Source organism: Anomaloglossus baeobatrachus, chromosome 10 (genome assembly GCF_048569485.1).
Source record: "Anomaloglossus baeobatrachus isolate aAnoBae1 chromosome 10, aAnoBae1.hap1, whole genome shotgun sequence".
Lineage (NCBI taxonomy): Eukaryota > Metazoa > Chordata > Amphibia > Anura > Aromobatidae > Anomaloglossus > Anomaloglossus baeobatrachus.
In genome coordinates this window covers 209,198,891-209,220,219 of record NC_134362.1, presented here as the reverse complement: position 1 = coordinate 209,220,219, position 21,329 = coordinate 209,198,891, and the positions used below count along the sequence as shown (strand labels likewise).

At 52.8% G+C, this 21,329-nt stretch overlaps 1 protein-coding gene across 1 annotated transcript in view; it reads left to right on the top strand.

The window, feature by feature from the left end:
• Positions 1-21,329, top strand: part of BANP (BTG3 associated nuclear protein) — a 469,223-nt gene that overhangs the window by 79,075 nt on the left and 368,819 nt on the right. The window contains exons 2-3 of the mRNA XM_075326225.1: positions 7,263-7,382; positions 18,215-18,309. Of these exons, the coding sequence (XP_075182340.1) occupies positions 7,310-7,382; positions 18,215-18,309 (168 nt within the window). The 5' untranslated portion in view covers positions 7,263-7,309. The remainder of the gene's footprint in view (positions 1-7,262; positions 7,383-18,214; positions 18,310-21,329) is intronic.

Here is a 21,329-nt window from a genome sequence, read left to right as displayed (position 1 = left end):
AAGACGATCTCCCTCCGCAGAAGAGGCTCTCTTTCTCCGCAGAAGACGATCTCCCTCCGCAGAAGAGGCTCTCTCTCTCCGCAGAAGACGATCTCCCTCCGCAGAAGAGGCTCTCTCTCTCCGCAGAAGATGATCTCCCTCCGCAGAAGAGGCTCTCTCTCTCCGCAAAAGACGATCTCCCTCCGCAGAAGAGGCTCTCTCTCTCCGCAAAAGACGATCTCCCTCCGCAGAAGACGATCTGCCTCCGCAGAAGACGATCTGCTTCCGCAGGAGACGATCTGCCTCCGCAGGAGACGATCTCCCTCCGCAGAAAACGATCTCCCTCCGCAGAAGACGATCTCCCTCCGCAGAAGACGATCTCCCTCCGCAGAAGACGATCTCCTTGCGCAGAAGACGATCTCCCTCCGCAGAAGACGATCTCCCTCCGCAGGAGACGATCTCCCTCCGCAGGAGACGATCTCCCTCCGCAGGAGACGATCTCCCTCCGCAGAAAACGATCTCCCTCCGCAGAAGACGATCTCCCTCCGCAGAAGACTATCTCCCTCCGCAGAAGACGATCTCCCTCCGCAGAAGACGATCTCCCTCCGCAGAAGACTATCTCCCTCCGCAGAAGACGATCTCCCTCCGCAGAAGACGATCTCCCTCCGCAGAAGACGATCTCCCTCCGCAGAAGACGATCTCCCTCCGCAGAAGAGGCTCTCTTTCTCCGCAGAAGACGATCTCCCTCCGCAGAAGAGGCTCTCTCTCTCCGCAGAAGAGGCTCTCTCTCTCCGCAGAAGACGATCTCCCTCCGCAGAAGAGGCTCTCTCTCTCCGCAGAAGACGATCTCCCTCCGCAGAAGAGGCTCTCTCTCTCCGCAAAAGACGATCTCCCTCCGCAGAAGAGGCTCTCTCTCTCCGCAGAAGAGTATCTCCCTCCGCAGAAGAGGATCTCCCTCCGCAGAAGAGGCTCTCTCTCTCCGCAGAAGATGATCTCTCTCCGCAGAAGAGGCTCTCTCTCTCTCCGCAGAAGACGATCTCCCTCCGCAGAAGAGGATCTCCCTCCGCAGAAGAGGCTCTCTCTCTCCGCAGAAGAGTCTCTCTCTCAAATCAAATCAAATAGGCTTTATTGGCAGGACCAAAATACAATCAGTATTGCCAAAGCAAAAAAAGAAATGTGACAGGGAAGTGGGTTAGGGTTGTGGGGATGGGGTGTTGGGGCCACAATTTGGGGAATGATGGTCCATTTGGAGGTGTTTAGTTCCCCTTAGCTTATTACATGTGGTGACATATTGGGCGGCGATCTCCACCATTGATTCTTCTTCCCCCAGTAGGATGCAGAGTTTCCTCTCATCATCCATGGATGGAAAGTCCGGGGTATGAGCGTTATGTTTCTGGAAGTGGGAGGCCCTCACTGCTGAGTATTTGTTACAGTGCAGCAGGAAAAGAGTCTCTCTCTCTCCGCAGAAGAGTCTCTCTCTCTACGTGGAGGAGTCTCTCTCTCTTCGTGGAAGCATCTCTACGTGGAAGCATCTCTACGTGGAAACGTCTCTCTACGTCGAAGCGTCTCTCTACGTGCAGGAGTCTCTCTCTACGTGGAGGAGTCTCTCTCTCTACGTGGAGGAGTCTCTCTCTCTACGTGGAGGAGTCTCTCTCTACGTGGAAGCGTCTCTCTACGTGGAGGAGTCTCTCTATGTGGAGGAGTCTCTCTCTACGTGGAAGCGTCTCTCTACGTGGAAGCGTCTCTCTACGTGGAGGAGTCTCTCTCTCTACGTGGAGGAGTCTCTCTCTCTACGTGGAGGAGTCTCTCTCTCTACGTGGAGGAGTCTCTCTCTCTACGTGGAGGAGTCTCTACGTGGAAGCGTCTCTACGTGGAAGCGTCTCTCTACGTGGAGGAGTCTCTCTACGTGGAGGAGTCTCTCTACGTAGAGGAGTCTCTCTCTCTACGTGGAGGAGTCTCTCTCTCTACGTGGAGGAGTCTCTCTCTACGTGGAGGAGTCTCTCTCTACGTGGAGGAGTCTCTCTCTCTACGTGGAGGAGTCTCTCTCTCTACGTGGAGGAGTCTCTCTCTCTACGTGGAGGAGTCTCTCTCTCTACGTGGAGGAGTCTCTCTCTCTACGTGAAGGAGTCTCTCTCTCTACGTGGAGGAGTCTCTCTCTCTACGTGGAGGAGTCTCTCTCTACGTGGAGGAGTCTCTCTCTCTACGTGGAGGAGTCTCTCTACGTGGAGGAGTCTCTCTCTCTACGTGGAGGAGTCTCTCTACGTGGAGGAGTCTCTACGTGGAGGAGTCTCTACGTGGAGGAGTCTCTACGTGGAAGCGTCTCTCTACGTGGAAGCGTCTCTCTACGTGGAGGAGTCTCTCTCTACGTAGAAGCATCTCTCTACGTGGAAGCGTCTCTCTACGTGCAGGAGTCTCTCTCTCTACGTGGAGGAGTCTCTACGTGGAGGAGTCTCTCTCTCTACGTTCAAGCGTCTCTCTACGTGGAGGAGTCTCTCTACGTAGAAGCGTCTCTACGTGGAAGCTTCTCGCTACGTGGAAGAGTCTCTTTCTCTACGCGAGGAGTCTCTCTCTCTACGTGGAAGCGTCTCTCTACGTGGAAGCGTCTCTACGTGGAGGAGTCTCTCTCTACGTGGAAGCGTCTCTCTACGTGGAAGCGTCTCTCTACGTGGAAGCGTCTCTCTACGTGGAGGAGTCTCTCTCTCTACGTGGAGGAGTCTCTCTCTATGTGGAGGAGTCTCTCTCTATGTGGAGGAGTCTCTCTCTCTACGTGGAGGAGTCTCTCTCTACGTGGAGGAGTCTCTCTCTCTACGTGGAAGCATCTCTCTACGTGGAAGCGTCTCTCTACGTGGAGGAGTCTCTCTCTACGTGGAAGCATCTCTACGTGGAAGCGTCTCTCTACGTGGAAGCATCTCTCTACGTGGAAGCATCTCTCTACGTGGAAGCGTCTCTCTACGTAGAGGAGTCTCTCTACGTGGAAGCGTCTCTCTACGTGGAAGCGTCTCTCTACGTGGAAGCGTCTCTCTACGTGGAAGCATCTCTCTACGTGGAAGCGTCTCTACGTGGAGGAGTCTCTCTCTACGTGCAAGCGTCTCTACGTGGAAGCGTCTCTCTACGTGGAGGAGTCTCTCTCTCTACGTGGAGGAGTCTCTCTCTCTACGTGGAGGAGTCTCTCTCTATGTGGAGGAGTCTCTCTCTCTATGTGGAGGAGTCTCTCTCTCTACGTGGAGGAGTCTCTCTCTCTACGTGGAGGAGTCTCTCTCTCTACGTGGAAGCATCTCTCTACGTGGAAGCGTCTCTCTACGTGGAGCAGTCTCTCTACGTGGAGGAGTCTCTCTCTCTACGTGGAAGCGTCTCTCTACGTGGAGGAGTCTCTCTCTCTACGTGCAAGCGTCTCTCTACGTGGAGGAGTCTCTCTCTACGTGGAGGAGTCTCTCTACGTGGAAGCGTCTCTCTACGTGGAAGCGTCTCTCTACGTGGAAGCGTCTCTCTACGTGGAAGCATCTCTCTACGTGGAAGCATCTCTCTACGTGGAAGCATCTCTCTACGTGGAAGCGTCTCTCTACGTGGAGGAGTCTCTCTCTCTACGTGGAAGCATCTCTCTACGTGGAAGCATCTCTCTACGTGGAAGCGTCTCTCTCTCTCTACGTGCAAGCGTCTCTCTCCGTGGAGGAGTCTCTCTCTCTACATGGAAGCATCTCTCTACGTGGAAGCGTCTCGCTACGTGCAGGTGTCTCTCTCTACGTGGAGGAGTCTCTCTCTCTACGTGGAAGCTTCTCGCTATGTGGAAGAGTCTCTCTCTTTCTGCAGAAGAGTCTCTCTCTCTACGCGGAGGAGTCTCTTTCTCTACGCAGAGGAGTTTCTCTCTCTACGCGGAGGAGTCTCTTTCTCTACGCAGAGGAGTTTCTCTCTCTACGCGGAGGAGTCTCTCTCTCTACGTGGAGGAGTCTCTCTCTACGTGGAAGCATCTCTCTACATGGAAGCGTCTCTCTACGTGCAGGAGTCTCTCTCTGTGGAAGCTTCTCGCTACGTGGAAGAGTCTCTCTCTCTGCAGAAGAGTCTCTCTCTCTACGTGGAGGAGTCTCTCTCTACGCGGAAGAGGGCCTTGCATAATCCTCAGGGCCAGCTCTCCTCGTTCTTCCGCCTTATCTCCCGGTGCCGCTCACTTGATGTTGCCAGTAACCAATTGGCCTCTAGTTCGTTTTATCAAAAGTAATTTTATCTTCGGATTCTTGACTCGGTGGGTAAATATAAAGAGCCGGATAATTATACAGTGACATATATCGAGCTGATGTGTACTCCAATCTAGTAACATCACATAGTGGCGGCATCCGTGGTGCAGTCAGTATCCTGCACACTTGCACCCTTGTTACCAGTGGACCGTTCTGTACATGGTTCTCCCTTTATGCAAACTATCAATGTAGAATTAAAAAATATTGGTCATTGAAAACCCATTATCTCAAGGTGCCTGTATTTGGGGGAGTCGAGGGAGCATGATCGGCCAAGTTTTCTTTTGTATAAGATTTGTCAACATGAATGGGGTTTTTTCCCCCCACATGGATAAAATCTACGTGGAGGAGTCTCTACGTGGAGGAGTCTCTACGTGGAGGAGTCTCTACGTGGAAGCGTCTCTCTACGTGGAAGCGTCTCTCTACGTGGTGGAGTCTCTCTCTACGTAGAAGCATCTCTCTACGTGGAAGCGTCTCTCTACGTGCAGGAGTCTCTCTCTCTACGTGGAGGAGTCTCTACGTGGAGGAGTCTCTCTCTCTACGTTCAAGCGTCTCTCTACGTGGAGGAGTCTCTCTACGTAGAAGCGTCTCTACGTGGAAGCTTCTCGCTACGTGGAAGAGTCTCTTTCTCTACGCGAGGAGTCTCTCTCTCTACGTGGAGGAGTCTCTCTCTACGTGGAAGCGTCTCTACGTGGAGGAGTCTCTCTCTACGTGGAAGCGTCTCTCTACGTGGAAGCGTCTCTCTACGTGGAAGCGTCTCTCTACGTGGAGGAGTCTCTCTCTCTACGTGGAGGAGTCTCTCTCTATGTGGAGGAGTCTCTCTCTATGTGGAGGAGTCTCTCTCTCTACGTGGAGGAGTCTCTCTCTCTACGTGGAAGCATCTCTCTACGTGGAAGCGTCTCTCTACGTGGAGGAGTCTCTCTCTACGTGGAAGCGTCTCTCTACGTGGAGGAGTCTCTCTCTACGTGCAAGCGTCTCTCTACGTGGAGGAGTCTCTCTACGTGGAGGAGTCTCTCTACGTGGAGGAGTCTCTCTACGTGGAAGCATCTCTACGTGGAAGCGTCTCTCTACGTGGAAGCATCTCTCTACGTGGAAGCATCTCTCTACGTGGAAGCGTCTCTCTACGTAGAGGAGTCTCTACGTGGAAGCGTCTCTCTACGTGGAAGCGTCTCTCTACGTGGAAGCGTCTCTCTACGTGGAAGCATCTCTCTACGTGGAAGCGTCTCTCTACGTGGAGGAGTCTCTCTACGTGCAAGCGTCTCTACGTGGAAGCGTCTCTCTACGTGGAGGAGTCTCTCTCTCTACGTGGAGGAGTCTCTCTCTATGTGGAGGAGTCTCTCTCTCTATGTGGAGGAGTCTCTCTCTCTACGTGGAGGAGTCTCTCTCTACGTGGAGGAGTCTCTCTCTACGTGGAAGCATCTCTCTACGTGGAAGCGTCTCTCTACGTGGAGCAGTCTCTCTACGTGGAGGAGTCTCTCTCTCTACGTGGAAGCGTCTCTCTACGTGCAAGCGTCTCTCTACGTGGAGGAGTCTCTCTCTCTACGTGGAGGAGTCTCTCTACGTGGAAGCGTCTCTCTACGTGGAAGCGTCTCTCTACGTGGAAGCGTCTCTCTACGTGGAAGCATCTCTCTACGTGGAAGCATCTCTCTACGTGGAAGCATCTCTCTACGTGGAAGCGTCTCTCTACGTGGAGGAGTCTCTCTCTCTACGTGGAAGCGTCTCTCTCTACGTGGAAGCATCTCTCTACGTGGAAGCGTCTCTCTCTCTCTACGTGCAAGCGTCTCTCTCCGTGGAGGAGTCTCTCTCTCTACATGGAAGCATCTCTCTACGTGGAAGCGTCTCGCTACGTGCAGGAGTCTCTCTCTACGTGGAGGAGTCTCTCTCTCTACGTGGAAGCTTCTCGCTATGTGGAAGAGTCTCTCTCTTTCTGCAGAAGAGTCTCTCTCTCTACGCGGAGGAGTCTCTTTCTCTACGCAGAGGAGTTTCTCTCTCTACGTGGAGGAGTCTCTCTCTACGTGGAAGCATCTCTCTACGTGCAGGAGTCTCTCTCTGTGGAAGCTTCTCGCTACGTGGAAGAGTCTCTCTCTCTGCAGAAGAGTCTCTCTCTCTACGTGGAGGAGTCTCTCTCTACGCGGAAGAGGGCCTCCCGCAGCGGAAGAGGGCCTTGCATAATCCTCAGGGCCAGCTCTCCTCGTTCTTCCGCCTTATCTCCCGGTGCCGCTCACTTGATGTTGCCAGTAACCAATTGGCCTCTAGTTCGTTTTATCAAAAGTAATTTTATCTTCGGATTCTTGACTCGGTGGGTAAATATAAAGAGCCGGATAATTATACAGTGACATATATCGAGCTCATGTGTACTCCAATCTAGTAACATCACATAGTGGCGGCATCCGTGGTGCAGTCAGTATCCTGAACACTTGCACCCTTGTTACCAGTGGACCGTTCTGTACATGGTTCTCCCTTTATGCAAACTATCAATGTAGAATTAAAAAATATTGGTCATTGAAAACCCATTATCTCAAGGTGCCTGTATTTGGGGGAGTCGAGGGAGCATGATCGGCCAAGTTTTCTTTTGTATAAGATTTGTCAACATGAATGGGGTTTTTTCCCCCCACATGGATAAAATCACATCATTCACTAATCTGGTCACTTTCCGGACCAAAATCTGTAAAAACAGGCGCAAATTTGTGCATCTGTCTAAATGTGGTCTAATAATGAAATAACACGCGGTCGCTCTCCTGTAGGAAATTGCGGCTGATTTGGAAACTTTTTCAGCAAGTGCACGATCATCGCAGCAGGCAAACGTTATAGGAGTCTTCAAGGGTTTGTAGCCCCCAGAAGTAATACGTGCTCATCTTCTTAGTTCAAATTGCGATTTTATGTTATCGGGAGATTGTCATCTTTCATCCACAGATTAATCATTGTGTAGATATAATGTATCGTGTTTCTTTAAATCCACATGGAATCCGATCTGTATTGTGAATATTCATAGATGTTTCATTTATTGCAAACAAAATATTATTTAAATATTTGTATTATTTTTTCTTCTTCTTACAGAATCGCTGAGACCTCTGCGCTGCGTGAAAGCAAAGTGCGGCTTATAAATGATGTCCGGACAGGACCTGGAGGAAGTGGTCCAGATAGCGGTGGAAGACCTGCAGCCGGACCATCACCCCGGTGAGTTATCACCTCTGAACAGAGGGACAAATACAGACTGTGAATCGTATCACGGTCTCTATGATCCTACAGAACAAGAGAGGGAGAGATGCTGGGGGAAGCCTAAAAGACCGTATTTTTCATTTTATAAGATGCATCGGATCATAAGATGCACCCCAAATTTAGAGGTAAAAAAATATGGGGTCCGCTTTATAATCCGTTGGAGTGGCAGCAGTGTTGGAGTGGGGGTCACAGGAGACAGGGGTGGTGCTGGAGTACGGTGATGCTGCGGGCGGTTCAGAAGGGTGCCCAGATGCAGGCTGCAGCGCTGTGCTGGGGCAGCGGGCGCTGCTCTGTGCTGGGGCAGCGGGCGCTGCTCTGTGCTGGGGCAGCGGGCTCTGCTCTGTGCTGGGGCGGCGGGCTCTGCTCTGTGCTGGGGCGGCGGGCTCTGCTCTGTGCTGGGGCGGCGGGCTCTGCTCTGTGCTGTGGAAGCGGGCTCTGCTCTGTGCTGGGGCAGCGGGCTCTGCTCTGTGCTGGGGCGGCGGGCTCTGCTCTGTGCTGGGGCGGCGGGCTCTGCTCTGTGCTGGGGCGGCGGGCTCTGCTCTGTGCTGGGGCTGCGGGCTCTGCTCTGTCCTGGGGCGGCGGGCTCTGCTCTGTGCTGGGGCGGCGGGCTCTGCTCTGTGCTGGGGCGGCGGGCTCTGCTCTGTGCTGGGGCGGCGGGCTCTGCTCTGTGCTGGGGCGGCGGGCTCTGCTCTGTGCTGGGGCTGCGGGCTCTGCTCTGTGCTGGGGCTGCGGGCTCTGCTCTGTCCTGGGGCGGCGGGCTCTGCTCTGTGCTGGGGCGGCGGGCTCTGCTCTGTGCTGGGGCGGCGGGCTCTGCTCTGTGCTGGGGCGGCGGGCTCTGCTCTGTGCTGGGGCGGCGGGCTCTGCTCTGTGCTGGGGCGGCGGGATCTGCTCTGTGCTGGGGCGGCGGGCTCTGCTCTGTCCTGGGGCAGCGGGCTCTGCTCTGTGCTGGGGCTGCGGGCTCTGCTCTGTGCTGCGGCGGCGGGCTCTGCTCTGTGCTGGGGCGACGGGCTCTGCTCTGTGCTGGGGCGGCGGGCTCTGCTCTGTGCTGGTGTTCGCTGCAGGCAGTGAGGCACTGGTCATTCTGAATATGTTGGCCGTGCGGGCTATAAAGAAATGCAGCTGGAGTTGGCGCATTAGCAGATGAGAGCTTGTCCGACAACTCCATCTGCGCACCTGCCGAATATGGCCGCCATTATTTGAAGCCCTTACTGACAACATCTTCAGAATGGCCCGCCGCACAGAGCGGTTCCGCTCACCCACCACACAGAGCAGCACCGCACAGAGCCACAAAGAGCAGTGCCCGCAGCACAGCACACAGCAGTGCCCTGCCTCCTGTGAGCCCTCTCCACCACCCTCTGGTAAGCTACATTCAGATTTTAAGACGGACCCCTCATTTTCCTCCCAAAGTTTTGGGAGTAAATGTGTGTCTTTAATTCGAAAAATACGGTACATAACACTTGTCTTGCTGTGTTCATCATGTGACCGTGTGAGCCGCCATTTATCAATCCCAGGAACTGAAGAATTGTGCCGTGTAATCAGCACCGAACTGAATGCTGTGGATTTGTTGCAGCTTTTTCACTCTTTGTAGTGAAATTCTGTTCCAAATTTTTGACGATTTTTTTGCCTACCTTATTTATTATTGCATATCCACGTCGTCTTGCATGCCTGATTGGCATGGGACTGAGTGACATGAAGGACCACGCTCTGATACATCCCATTCATTGATTTCTGGCCGCTGATGGACGGGTGGGCACGGCTGCGGGGGGATTGTACAGAGCAGAGCACTGCGTGCAGTCCAGTAATGTCCTAGGCAAACCTTCAAGGCTGGTAATGTAATCCGGACAGGAAGAATACTTGTTCTATTATTTGTGAACGTTCTCGGTCGTTGTTCCATATTAAATAAACTACATCCCGGGTTTATTTTCTTTTAATACCTTGTGTGAGCGCGGGCGGCCGGCTCGTGAATGTAGCACCGAGATATAACTTGTTATGATTCTCTTAGTTTACGTCTATTGGCCCATAAACCCTTGTTCACATTGATGTTTATTGGCCAATAAAGAGACTTTGTTTTTTAACTTTCAGTTTATTTGTAAGTTAATTAAAGTCACTCGTCTGCGCCACGGATCCGCGCACCACGTAACGGCCTTGTCTCATTTCCCTGCCTGCTTTTAAGATGTCTTAAAGATTTGTGATGCAAGCGCTTATCTCCTTCTCAAGCAGCCATTTCCAAATCCGCATTATCTGTTCCCGCAGCTGTAGGAGGCGGCAGGTTATAGGGGGAGCGGTGCAATCCCCCCCCCGCCCCGATTTTGGGGGTATCCATGATTAATGGCGATGACACAGTTGGTGTCTTTAGGTGACTAATATATTCAACAGTTAAAAAAAAATTATTTTAGGAAACCATGATGGAAGAAAATTCTCAATAAACCGCTTTTTTTTGCATCTGTACCCGGTGCGTTTTTGCGGGTAACCGTCTTCCCCATCTACCACATTCATATACCGCTTTACTTTTTTCACAAATTGCTCGTGTTCAGTTGGAGAAAATCCACCATGCGGTTACTGACTATCTGATCTCACCGTGCGGTTACTGACTATCTGATCTCACCGTGCGGTTACTGACTATCTGATCTCACCGTGCGGTTACTGACTATCTGATCCCACCGTGCGGTTACTGACTATCTGATCTCACCGTGCGGTTACTGACTATCTGATCTCACCGTGCGGTTACTGACTATCTGATCCCACCGTGCGGTTACTGACTATCTGATCCCACCGTGCGGTTACTGACTATCTGATCCCACCGTGCAGTTACTGACTATCTGATCCCACCGTGCGGTTACTGACTATCTGACCTCACCGTGCGGTTACTGACTATCTGATCCCACCGTGCGGTTACTGACTATCTGATACCACCGTGCGGTTACTGACTATCTGATCTCACCGTGCGGTTACTGACTATCTGATCTCACCGTGCGGTTACTGACTATCTGATCTCACCGTGCGGTTACTGACTATCTGATCCCACCGTGCGGTTACTGACTATCTGATCCCACCGTGCGGTTACTGACTATCTGACCTCACCGTGCGGTTACTGACTATCTGATCCCACCGTGCGGTTACTGACTATCTGATCCCACCGTGCGGTTACTGACTATCTGATCTCACCGTGCGGTTACTGACTATCTGATCTCACCGTGCGGTTACTGACTATCTGATCTCACCGTGCGGTTACTGACTATCTGATCTCACCGTGCGGTTACTGACTATCTGATCTCACCGTGCGGTTACTGACTATCTGATCCCACCGTGCGGTTACTGACTATCTGATCTCACCCGTGCGGTTACTGACTATCTGACCTCACCATGCGGTTACTGACTATCTGATCTCACCGTGCGGTTAATGACTATCTGAAACCCACCGTGCGGTTACTGACTATCTGATCTCACCGTGCGGTTACTGACTATCTGATCTCACCGTGCAGTTACTGACTATCTGAAACCCACCGTGCGGTTACTGACTATCTGATCCCACCTTGCGGTTACTGACTATCTGATCCCACCGTGCGGTTACTGACTATCTGATCTCACCGTGCGGTTACTGACTATCTGATCTCATCGTGCGGTTACTGACTATCTGATCTCATCGTGCGGTTACTGACTATCTGATCACACCGTGCGGTTACTATCTGATCCCACCGTGCGGTTACTGACTATCTGACCCCACCGTGCGGTTACTGACTATCTGATCCCACCGTGCGGTTACTGACTATCTGATCGCACCGTGCGGTTACTGACTATCTGATCTCACCGTGCGGTTACTGACTATCTGATCCCACCATGCGGTTACTGACTATCTGATCCCACCGTGCGGTTACTGACTATCTGATCCCACCATGCGGTTACTGACTATCTGACCCCACCGTGCGGTTACTGACTATCTGATCCCACCGTGCGGTTACTGACTATCTGATCGCACCGTGCGGTTACTGACTATCTGATCTCACCGTGCGGTTACTGACTATCTGATCCCACCGTGCGGTTACTGACTATCTGATCTCACCGTGCGGTTACTGACTATCTGATCTCACCGTGCGGTTACTGACTATCTGATCCCACCGTGCGGTTACTGACTATCTGATCTCACCGTGCGGTTACTGACTATCTGATCCCACCGTGCGGTTACTGACTATCTGATCCCACCGTGCGGTTACTGACTATCTGACCTCACCGTGCGGTTACTGACTATCTGATCCCACCGTGCGGTTACTGACTATCTGATCTCACCGTGCGGTTACTGACTATCTGATCTCACCGTGCGGTTACTGACTATCTGATCTCACCGTGCGGTTACTGACTATCTGAAACCCACCGTGCGGTTACTGACTATCTGATCCCACCTTGCGGTTACTGACTATCTGATCCCACCGTGCGGTTACTGACTATCTGATCTCACCGTGCGGTTACTGACTATCTGATCTCATCGTGCGGTTACTGACTATCTGATCTCATCGTGCGGTTACTGACTATCTGATCACACCGTGCGGTTACTGACTATCTGACCCCACCGTGCGGTTACTGACTATCTGATCCCACCGTGCGGTTACTGACTATCTGATCGCACCGTGCGGTTACTGACTATCTGATCTCACCGTGCGGTTACTGACTATCTGATCCCACCATGCGGTTACTGACTATCTGATCCCACCGTGCGGTTACTGACTATCTGATCCCACCATGCGGTTACTGACTATCTGACCCCACCGTGCGGTTACTGACTATCTGATCCCACCGTGCGGTTACTGACTATCTGATCGCACCGTGCGGTTACTGACTATCTGATCTCACCGTGCGGTTACTGACTATCTGATCCCACCGTGCGGTTACTGACTATCTGATCTCACCGTGCGGTTACTGACTATCTGATCTCACCGTGCGGTTACTGACTATCTGATCCCACCGTGCGGTTACTGACTATCTGATCTCACCGTGCGGTTACTGACTATCTGATGTCACCGTACAGTTACTGACTATCTGACCTCACCGTGCGGTTACTGACTATCTGATCTCACCGTGCGGTTACTGACTATCTGATCCCACCGTGCGGTTACTGACTATCTGATCCCACCGTGCGGTTACTGACTATCTGACCTCACCGTGCGGTTACTGACTATCTGATCCCACCGTGCGGTTACTGACTATCTGATCTCACCGTGCGGTTACTGACTATCTGATCTCACCGTGCGGTTACTGACTATCTGATCTCACCGTGCGGTTACTGACTATCTGATCCCACCGTGCGGTTACTGACTATCTGATCGCACCGTGCGGTTACTGACTATCTGACCCCACCGTGCGGTTACTGACTATCTGATCCCACCGTGCGGTTACTGACTATCTGACCTCACCGTGCGGTTACTGACTATCTGATCCCACCGTGCGGTTACTGACTATCTGATCTCACCGTGCGGTTACTGACTATCTGATCCCACCGTGCGGTTACTGACTATCTGATCTCACCGTGCGGTTACTGACTATCTGATCTCACCGTGCGGTTACTGACTATCTGATCTCACCGTGCGGTTACTGACTATCTGATCCCACCGTGCGGTTACTGACTATCTGATCTCACCGTGCGGTTAATGACTATCTGAAACCCACCGTGCGGTTACTGACTATCTGATCTCACCGTGCGGTTACTGACTATCTGATCTCACCGTGCGGTTACTGACTATCTGAAACCCACCGTGCGGTTACTGACTATCTGATCCCACCTTGCGGTTACTGACTATCTGATCCCACCGTGCGGTTACTGACTATCTGATCTCACCGTGCGGTTACTGACTATCTGATCTCATCGTGCGGTTACTGACTATCTGATCACACCGTGCGGTTACTATCTGATCCCACCGTGCGGTTACTGACTATCTGACCCCACCGTGCGGTTACTGACTATCTGATCCCACCGTGCGGTTACTGACTATCTGATCGCACCGTGCGGTTACTGACTATCTGATGTCACCGTGCGGTTACTGACTATCTGATGTCACCGTGCGGTTACTGACTATCTGATGTCACCGTGCGGTTACTGACTATCTGATCTCACCGTGCGGTTACTGACTATCTGATCCCAGTTTGCGGTTACTGACTATCTGATCTCACCGTGCGGTTACTGACTATCTGATCTCACCGTGCGGTTACTGACTATCTGATCTCACCGTGCGGTTACTGACTATCTGATCTCACCGTGCGGTTACTGACTATCTGACCTCACCGTGCGGTTACTGACTATCTGATCTCACCGTGCGGTTACTGACTATCTGACCCCACCGTGCGGTTACTGACTATCTGATCCCACCGTGCGGTTACGGACTATCTGATCTCACCGTGCGGTTACTGACTATCTGATCTCACCGTGCGGTTACTGACTATCTGATCCCACCGTGCGGTTACTGACTATCCGATCCCACCGTGCGGTTACTGACTATCTGATCACACCGTGCGGTTACTGACTATCTGATCTCACCGTGCGGATACTGACTATCTGATCCCACCGTGCGGTTACTGACTATCTGATCTCACCGTGCGGTTACTGACTATCTGATCTCACCGTGCGGTTACTGACTATCTGATCTCACCGTGCGGTTACTGACTATCTGATCTCACCGTGCGGTTACTGACTATCTGATCTCACCGTGCGGTTACTGACTATCTGATCTCACCGTGCGGTTACTGACTATCTGATCTCACCGTGCGGTTACTGACTATCTGATCTCACCGTGCGGTTACTGACTATCTGACCCCACCGTGCGGTTACTGACTATCTGATCGCACCGTGCGGTTACTGACTATCTGATCTCACCGTGCGGTTACTGACTATCTGACCCCACCGTGCGGTTACTGACTATCTGATCCCACCGTGCGGTTACTGACTATCTGATCTCACCGTGCGGTTACTGACTATCTGACCCCACCGTGCGGTTACTGACTATCTGATCCCACCGTGCGGTTACTGACTATCTGATCTCACCGTGCGGTTACTGACTATCTGATCTCACCGTGCGGTTACTGACTATCTGATCCCACTGTGCGGTTACTGACTATCTGATCCCACCGTGCGGTTACTGACTATCTGATCCCACCGTGCGGTTACTGACTATCTGACCTCACCGTGCGGTTACTGACTATCTGATCCCACCGTGCGGTTACTGACTATCTGATCTCACCGTGCGGTTACTGACTATCTGATCTCACCGTGCGGTTACTGACTATCTGATCTCACCGTGCGGTTACTGACTATCTGATCCCACCGTGCGGTTACTGACTATCTGATCGCACCGTGCGGTTACTGACTATCTGACCCCACCGTGCGGTTACTGACTATCTGATCCCACCGTGCGGTTACTGACTATCTGACCTCACCGTGCGGTTACTGACTATCTGATCCCACCGTGCGGTTACTGACTATCTGATCTCACCGTGCGGTTACTGACTATCTGATCCCACCGTGCGGTTACTGACTATCTGATCTCACCGTGCGGTTACTGACTATCTGATCTCACCGTGCGGTTACTGACTATCTGATCTCACCGTGCGGTTACTGACTATCTGATCCCACCGTGCGGTTACTGACTATCTGATCTCACCGTGCGGTTAATGACTATCTGAAACCCACCGTGCGGTTACTGACTATCTGATCTCACCGTGCGGTTACTGACTATCTGATCTCACCGTGCGGTTACTGACTATCTGAAACCCACCGTGCGGTTACTGACTATCTGATCCCACCTTGCGGTTACTGACTATCTGATCCCACCGTGCGGTTACTGACTATCTGATCTCACCGTGCGGTTACTGACTATCTGATCTCATCGTGCGGTTACTGACTATCTGATCACACCGTGCGGTTACTATCTGATCCCACCGTGCGGTTACTGACTATCTGACCCCACCGTGCGGTTACTGACTATCTGATCCCACGGTGCGGTTACTGACTATCTGATCGCACCGTGCGGTTACTGACTATCTGATGTCACCGTGCGGTTACTGACTATCTGATGTCACCGTGCGGTTACTGACTATCTGATGTCACCGTGCGGTTACTGACTATCTGATCTCACCGTGCGGTTACTGACTATCTGATCCCAGTTTGCGGTTACTGACTATCTGATCTCACCGTGCGGTTACTGACTATCTGATCTCACCGTGCGGTTACTGACTATCTGATCTCACCGTGCGGTTACTGACTATCTGATCTCACCGTGCGGTTACTGACTATCTGACCTCACCGTGCGGTTACTGACTATCTGATCTCACCGTGCGGTTACTGACTATCTGACCCCACCGTGCGGTTACTGACTATCTGATCCCACCGTGCGGTTACGGACTATCTGATCTCACCGTGCGGTTACTGACTATCTGATCTCACCGTGCGGTTACTGACTATCTGATCCCACCGTGCGGTTACTGACTATCCGATCCCACCGTGCGGTTACTGACTATCTGATCACACCGTGCGGTTACTGACTATCTGATCTCACCGTGCGGATACTGACTATCTGATCCCACCGTGCGGTTACTGACTATCTGATCTCACCGTGCGGTTACTGACTATCTGATCTCACCGTGCGGTTACTGACTATCTGATCTCACCGTGCGGTTACTGACTATCTGATCTCACCGTGCGGTTACTGACTATCTGATCTCACCGTGCGGTTACTGACTATCTGATCTCACCGTGCGGTTACTGACTATCTGATCTCACCGTGCGGTTACTGACTATCTGATCTCACCGTGCGGTTACTGACTATCTGACCCCACCGTGCGGTTACTGACTATCTGATCGCACCGTGCGGTTACTGACTATCTGATCTCACCGTGCGGTTACTGACTATCTGACCCCACCGTGCGGTTACTGACTATCTGATCCCACCGTGCGGTTACTGACTATCTGATCTCACCGTGCGGTTACTGACTATCTGACCCCACCGTGCGGTTACTGACTATCTGATCCCACCGTGCGGTTACTGACTATCTGATCTCACCGTGCGGTTACTGACTATCTGATCTCACCGTGCGGTTACTGACTATCTGATCCCACTGTGCGGTTACTGACTATCTGATCTCACCGTGCGGTTACTGACTATCTGATCCCACCGTGCGGTTACTGACTATCTGATCTCACCGTGCGGTTACTGACTATCTGATCCCACCGTGCGGTTACTGACTATCTGATCTCACCGTGCGGTTACTGACTATCTGATCTCACCGTGCGGTTACTGACTATCTGATCCCACCGTGCGGTTACTGACTATCTGATCTCACCGTGCGGTTACTGACTATCTGATCTCACCGTGCGGTTACTGACTATCTGATCACACCGTGCGGTTACTGACTATCTGATCTCACCGTGCGGTTACTGACTATCTGATCTCACCGTGCGGTTACTGACTATCTGACCTCACCGTGCGGTTACTGACTATCTGATCTCACCGTGCGGTTACTGACTATCTGATGTCACCGTGCGGTTACTGACTATCTGATGTCACCGTGCGGTTACTGACTATCTGATGTCACCGTGCGGTTACTGACTATCTGATCTCACCGTGCGGTTACTGACTATCTGATCCCAGTTTGCGGTTACTGACTATCTGATCTCACCATGCGGTTACTGACTATCTGATCCCACCGTGCGGTTACTGACTATCTGATCTCACCGTGCGGTTACTGACTATCTGATCTCACCGTGCGGTTACTGACTATCTGATCTCACCGTGCGGTTACTGACTATCTGATCTCACCGTGCGGTTACTGACTATCTGATCTCACCGTGCGGTTACTGACTATCTGATCTCACCGTGCGGTTACTGACTATCTGACCTCACCGTGCGGTTACTGACTATCTGATCTCACCGTGCGGTTACTGACTATCTGATCTCACCATGCGGTTACTGACTATCTGATCTCACCGTGCGGTTACTGACTATCTGATCTCACCGTGCGGTTACTGACTATCTGATCTCACCATGCGGTTACTGACTATCTGATCGCACCGTGCGGTTACTGACTATCTGATCTCACCGTGCGGTTACTGACTATCTGATCTCACCGTGCAGTTACTGACTATCTGATCTCACCGTGCGGTTACTGACTATCTGATCTCATCGTGCGGTTACTGACTATCTGATCTCACCGTGCAGTTACTGACTATCTGATCTCACCGTGCGGTTACTGACTATCTGATCTCACCGTGCAGTTACTGACTATCTGATCTCACCGTGCGGTTACTGACTATCTGATCTCACCGTGCGGTTACTGACTATCTGATCCCACCGTGCGGTTACTGACTATCTGATCGCACCGTGCGGTTACTGACTATCTGATCACACCGTGCGGTTACTGACTATCTGATCCCACCGTGCGGTTACTGACTATCTGATCGCACCGTGCGGTTACTGACTATCTGATCGCACCGTGCGGTTACTGACTATCTGATCGCATTGTCTTGTTGTAAATCTGCTTGGGGGCCGGGGGCCAGATGTGCGGTCGCTTGAGGGAAACAACAGACGCTGGGATTTTGAGCAGATGCGGGAATCATTTCTTCTTTCTAGGTTTTGTATACTGTTTACTCATTGATCACTCATAGCCAGGACCGGCCTCGTCTAGAGCCAGAAGAATGTCTTATCGCACGCCACCCCCCGCCCGTCCTGTGTCATCATACACGCTGCCTGTCCGGGACAATAAACTTCTGTCCTGATAATCCTTTCATCTTCTCATTTCTTCTTGTCTTACAGTCGTTCTGGAGAATCATGAAGTCACGGAGGACGACCTGTCACCTTCACTGAAACGCCAGCGCATAGAGATCAACTGTCAGGATCCATCCATAAAGGTTTTACTGCTTAATGTTTCTTGCCTTCCCTTATATTAACATGTTGCCACGGGTGGTCTGCACCTGCCACGAAAGTAAATGCGAGTTATGGAGGGGCTATACTTTCCCGAGGCCCGCAAAGAAAATTCTTTCCAGACTCCAGATATGGCAATCAGACTGGATCCCAGGATCCCTGGAACCTGTTAGGAAAGTTTCACACATCCATGTGCCATAGTCTGAGTATGGACGGATATGCGCAGACTGTCCTCCTGTCCTCAGACACACACGTTATATACACACACACACATATATATATAGCGCCCCCTATGGCTGCAGGTAAGGGCCATCTCACACATATATATATATATATATATACTAGAAGGTGGCCCGATTCTACGCATCGGGTATTCTAGAATTTACGTATTGTGTAGTTCATGTATGATTTTTGTTATATATATATATATGTTGTGTGTAGTTACCAAGTGTTTGTGTAGGCGCTGTACATGTTCTGGGTGTTGTCTGGGTGTGACGGGGGTGAGAGCGGTGTTGTATGTGTGTTGCGTTGTTTGTGGAGCGCTGTGTGTCTGTAGCGTTGTGTGTTGCGCGGTTTGTGTGTGTGTGGTGTGTTTTGGGGGGAGGTATGTTTTGTGCAATGTGTGTGTTGTGCGGTATGTGCGTATATTTGTGTGTGCCGCGGTGTTTGTGTGTTGGGTGTTGTGTGTGTGCAGCGTTGTCTGTGTGTGTAGGTGTCTGTGTAGGGCAGTTGTTTGTGGTTCCCAGTGTGTGTGTGTGTGTGTGGTGTGTTGTGCACTTCCCATCGTGCTCCATCCGCCATGCTGCGCACTCCCAAACGTGCACCATCCGCCATGCTGCGCACTCCCAAACGTGCACCATCCGCCATGCTGCGCACTCCCAAACGTGCTCCATCCGCCATGCTGCGCACTCCCAAACTTGCTCCATCCGCCATGCTGCGCACTCCCAAACGTGCTCCATCCGCCAGGCTGCGCACTCCCAAACGTGCTCCATCCGCCATGCTTCGCACTCCCAAACGTGCTCCATCCGCCATGCTGCGCACTCCCAAACGTGCTCCATCCGCCATGCTGCGCACTCCCAAACGTGCTCCATCCGCCATGCTGCGCACTCCCAAACGTGCTCCATCCGCCATGCTGCGCACTCCCAAACGTGCTCCATCCGCCATGCTGCGCACTCCCAAACGTGCTCCATCCGCCATGCTGCGCACTCCCAAACGTGCTCCATCCGCCATGCTGCGCACTCCCAAACGTGCTCCATCCGCCATGCTGCGCACTCCCAAACGTGCTCCATCCGCCATGCTGCGCACTCCCAAACGTGCTCCATCCGCCATGCTGCGCACTCCCAAACGTGCTCCATCCGCCATGCTGCGCACTCCCAAACGTGCTCCATCCGCCATGCTGCGCACTCCCAAACGTGCTCCATCCGCCATGCTGCGCACTCCCAAACGTGCTCCATCCGCCATGCTGCGCACTCCCAAACGTGCTCCATTCCCCATGCTGTGCACTCCCAAACGTGCTCCATCCGCCATGCTGCGCACTCCCAAACGTGCTCCATTCCCCATGCTGTGCACTCCCAAACGTGCTCCATCCCCCATGCTGCGCACCCCCCATTGTAATCCATCCCCCATGCTGCACCAGCATCAGCCTCTCTACCCCCAGCATCAGCCTCTCTACCCCCAGCATCAGCCCCTCTCTGTCCCCAGCCTCAGCCCCTCTCTGTCCCCAGCCTCAGCCCCTCTCTGTCCCCAGCCTCAGCCCCTCTCTGTCCCCAGCCTCAGCCCCTCTCTGTCCCCAGCCTCAGCCCCTCTCTGTCCCCAGCCTCAGCCCCTCTCTGTCCCCTCCTCTGGCGACACTCACACACACGATCGCATCCACTCACACACACGATCGCATACACTCACACACACCCGATCCCGACACTCACACACACGATCGCATCCACTCACACACACGATCGCATCCACTCACACACACGATCGCATCCACTCACACACACCCGATCGCATCCACTCACACACACCCGATCCCGACACACACACACCCGATCGCATACACTCACACACACAGACACTGACGATATCGCACATACGCGCTCACAGTCACAACATCCGGAGATACCACATGCTTCTGGCCATGTGATCCTCCGTCAGGTCCTGGAAGGTCACAACAGCACAGTATCGAGGCCGAGAAGCAAGGGATATCGCCGGATGCTGTGAGTGTGTGGATGCGATGTGATGTGTGTGTGAGGTGTGTGTGAGAGTGAGTGTGAGCTGATGTGTGTGTGTGTGTGTGTGTGCGTGTGGATCTTCCGCCGCTACAGGACCTCGATGCGCTTGTAACCATGCCAACGTATCCCGTCCCCCGCTCGCACGGGAGCCCACACCACTCCCGTGCGAGCGGGGGATGGGGGATGGGGGAGTACAGTACTCACCCCCCTTAACAGCCGTGTCAGTTCGGGGAATGCGCGGGGAGGGGGGGGGGGGAGGGGGGGGGGAGGGGGGGGGGGGGAGAAAAGTACTCACCTCCGTGACAGCCCTGTCAGTTCGGGGAATGCGCGGGGGGAGGTGGGCGGGGCCAGAGCTAACGTGCGTTGCGTGAGGGGGGCGGGGCGTGGCGTGGCCGAATTGCCAATGCCTGCAGGGTGCCGGGGCGAGAGGCCAATCTGTGGGGGGGCGGAGGCTGGGCGAGCGGCTGGCCAATCCGTGTGGGGGCGCAGCCTGGGCGAGCGGCCAATCAGTGTGGGGGGGCGGGGCCATGGCGAGCCCAGCGGCCAATCAGCTTTGTGTCACCGTAAGGACATGTCACGGTGACACTGTCACGGTGACACAATTTTGGAGCATGACAGACAGACAGACAGACAGACTAAGGCAATTATATATATAGATATATACTGTGAGGTAAATCCGGAGATATGACGATAAATCATGATACTCAAGTATGTCAGGAAGCCCTCTCCTGGTGTCACCCCCCCTTTCCTTCACACAACTGGTTTAGCAACAAATCCCATGG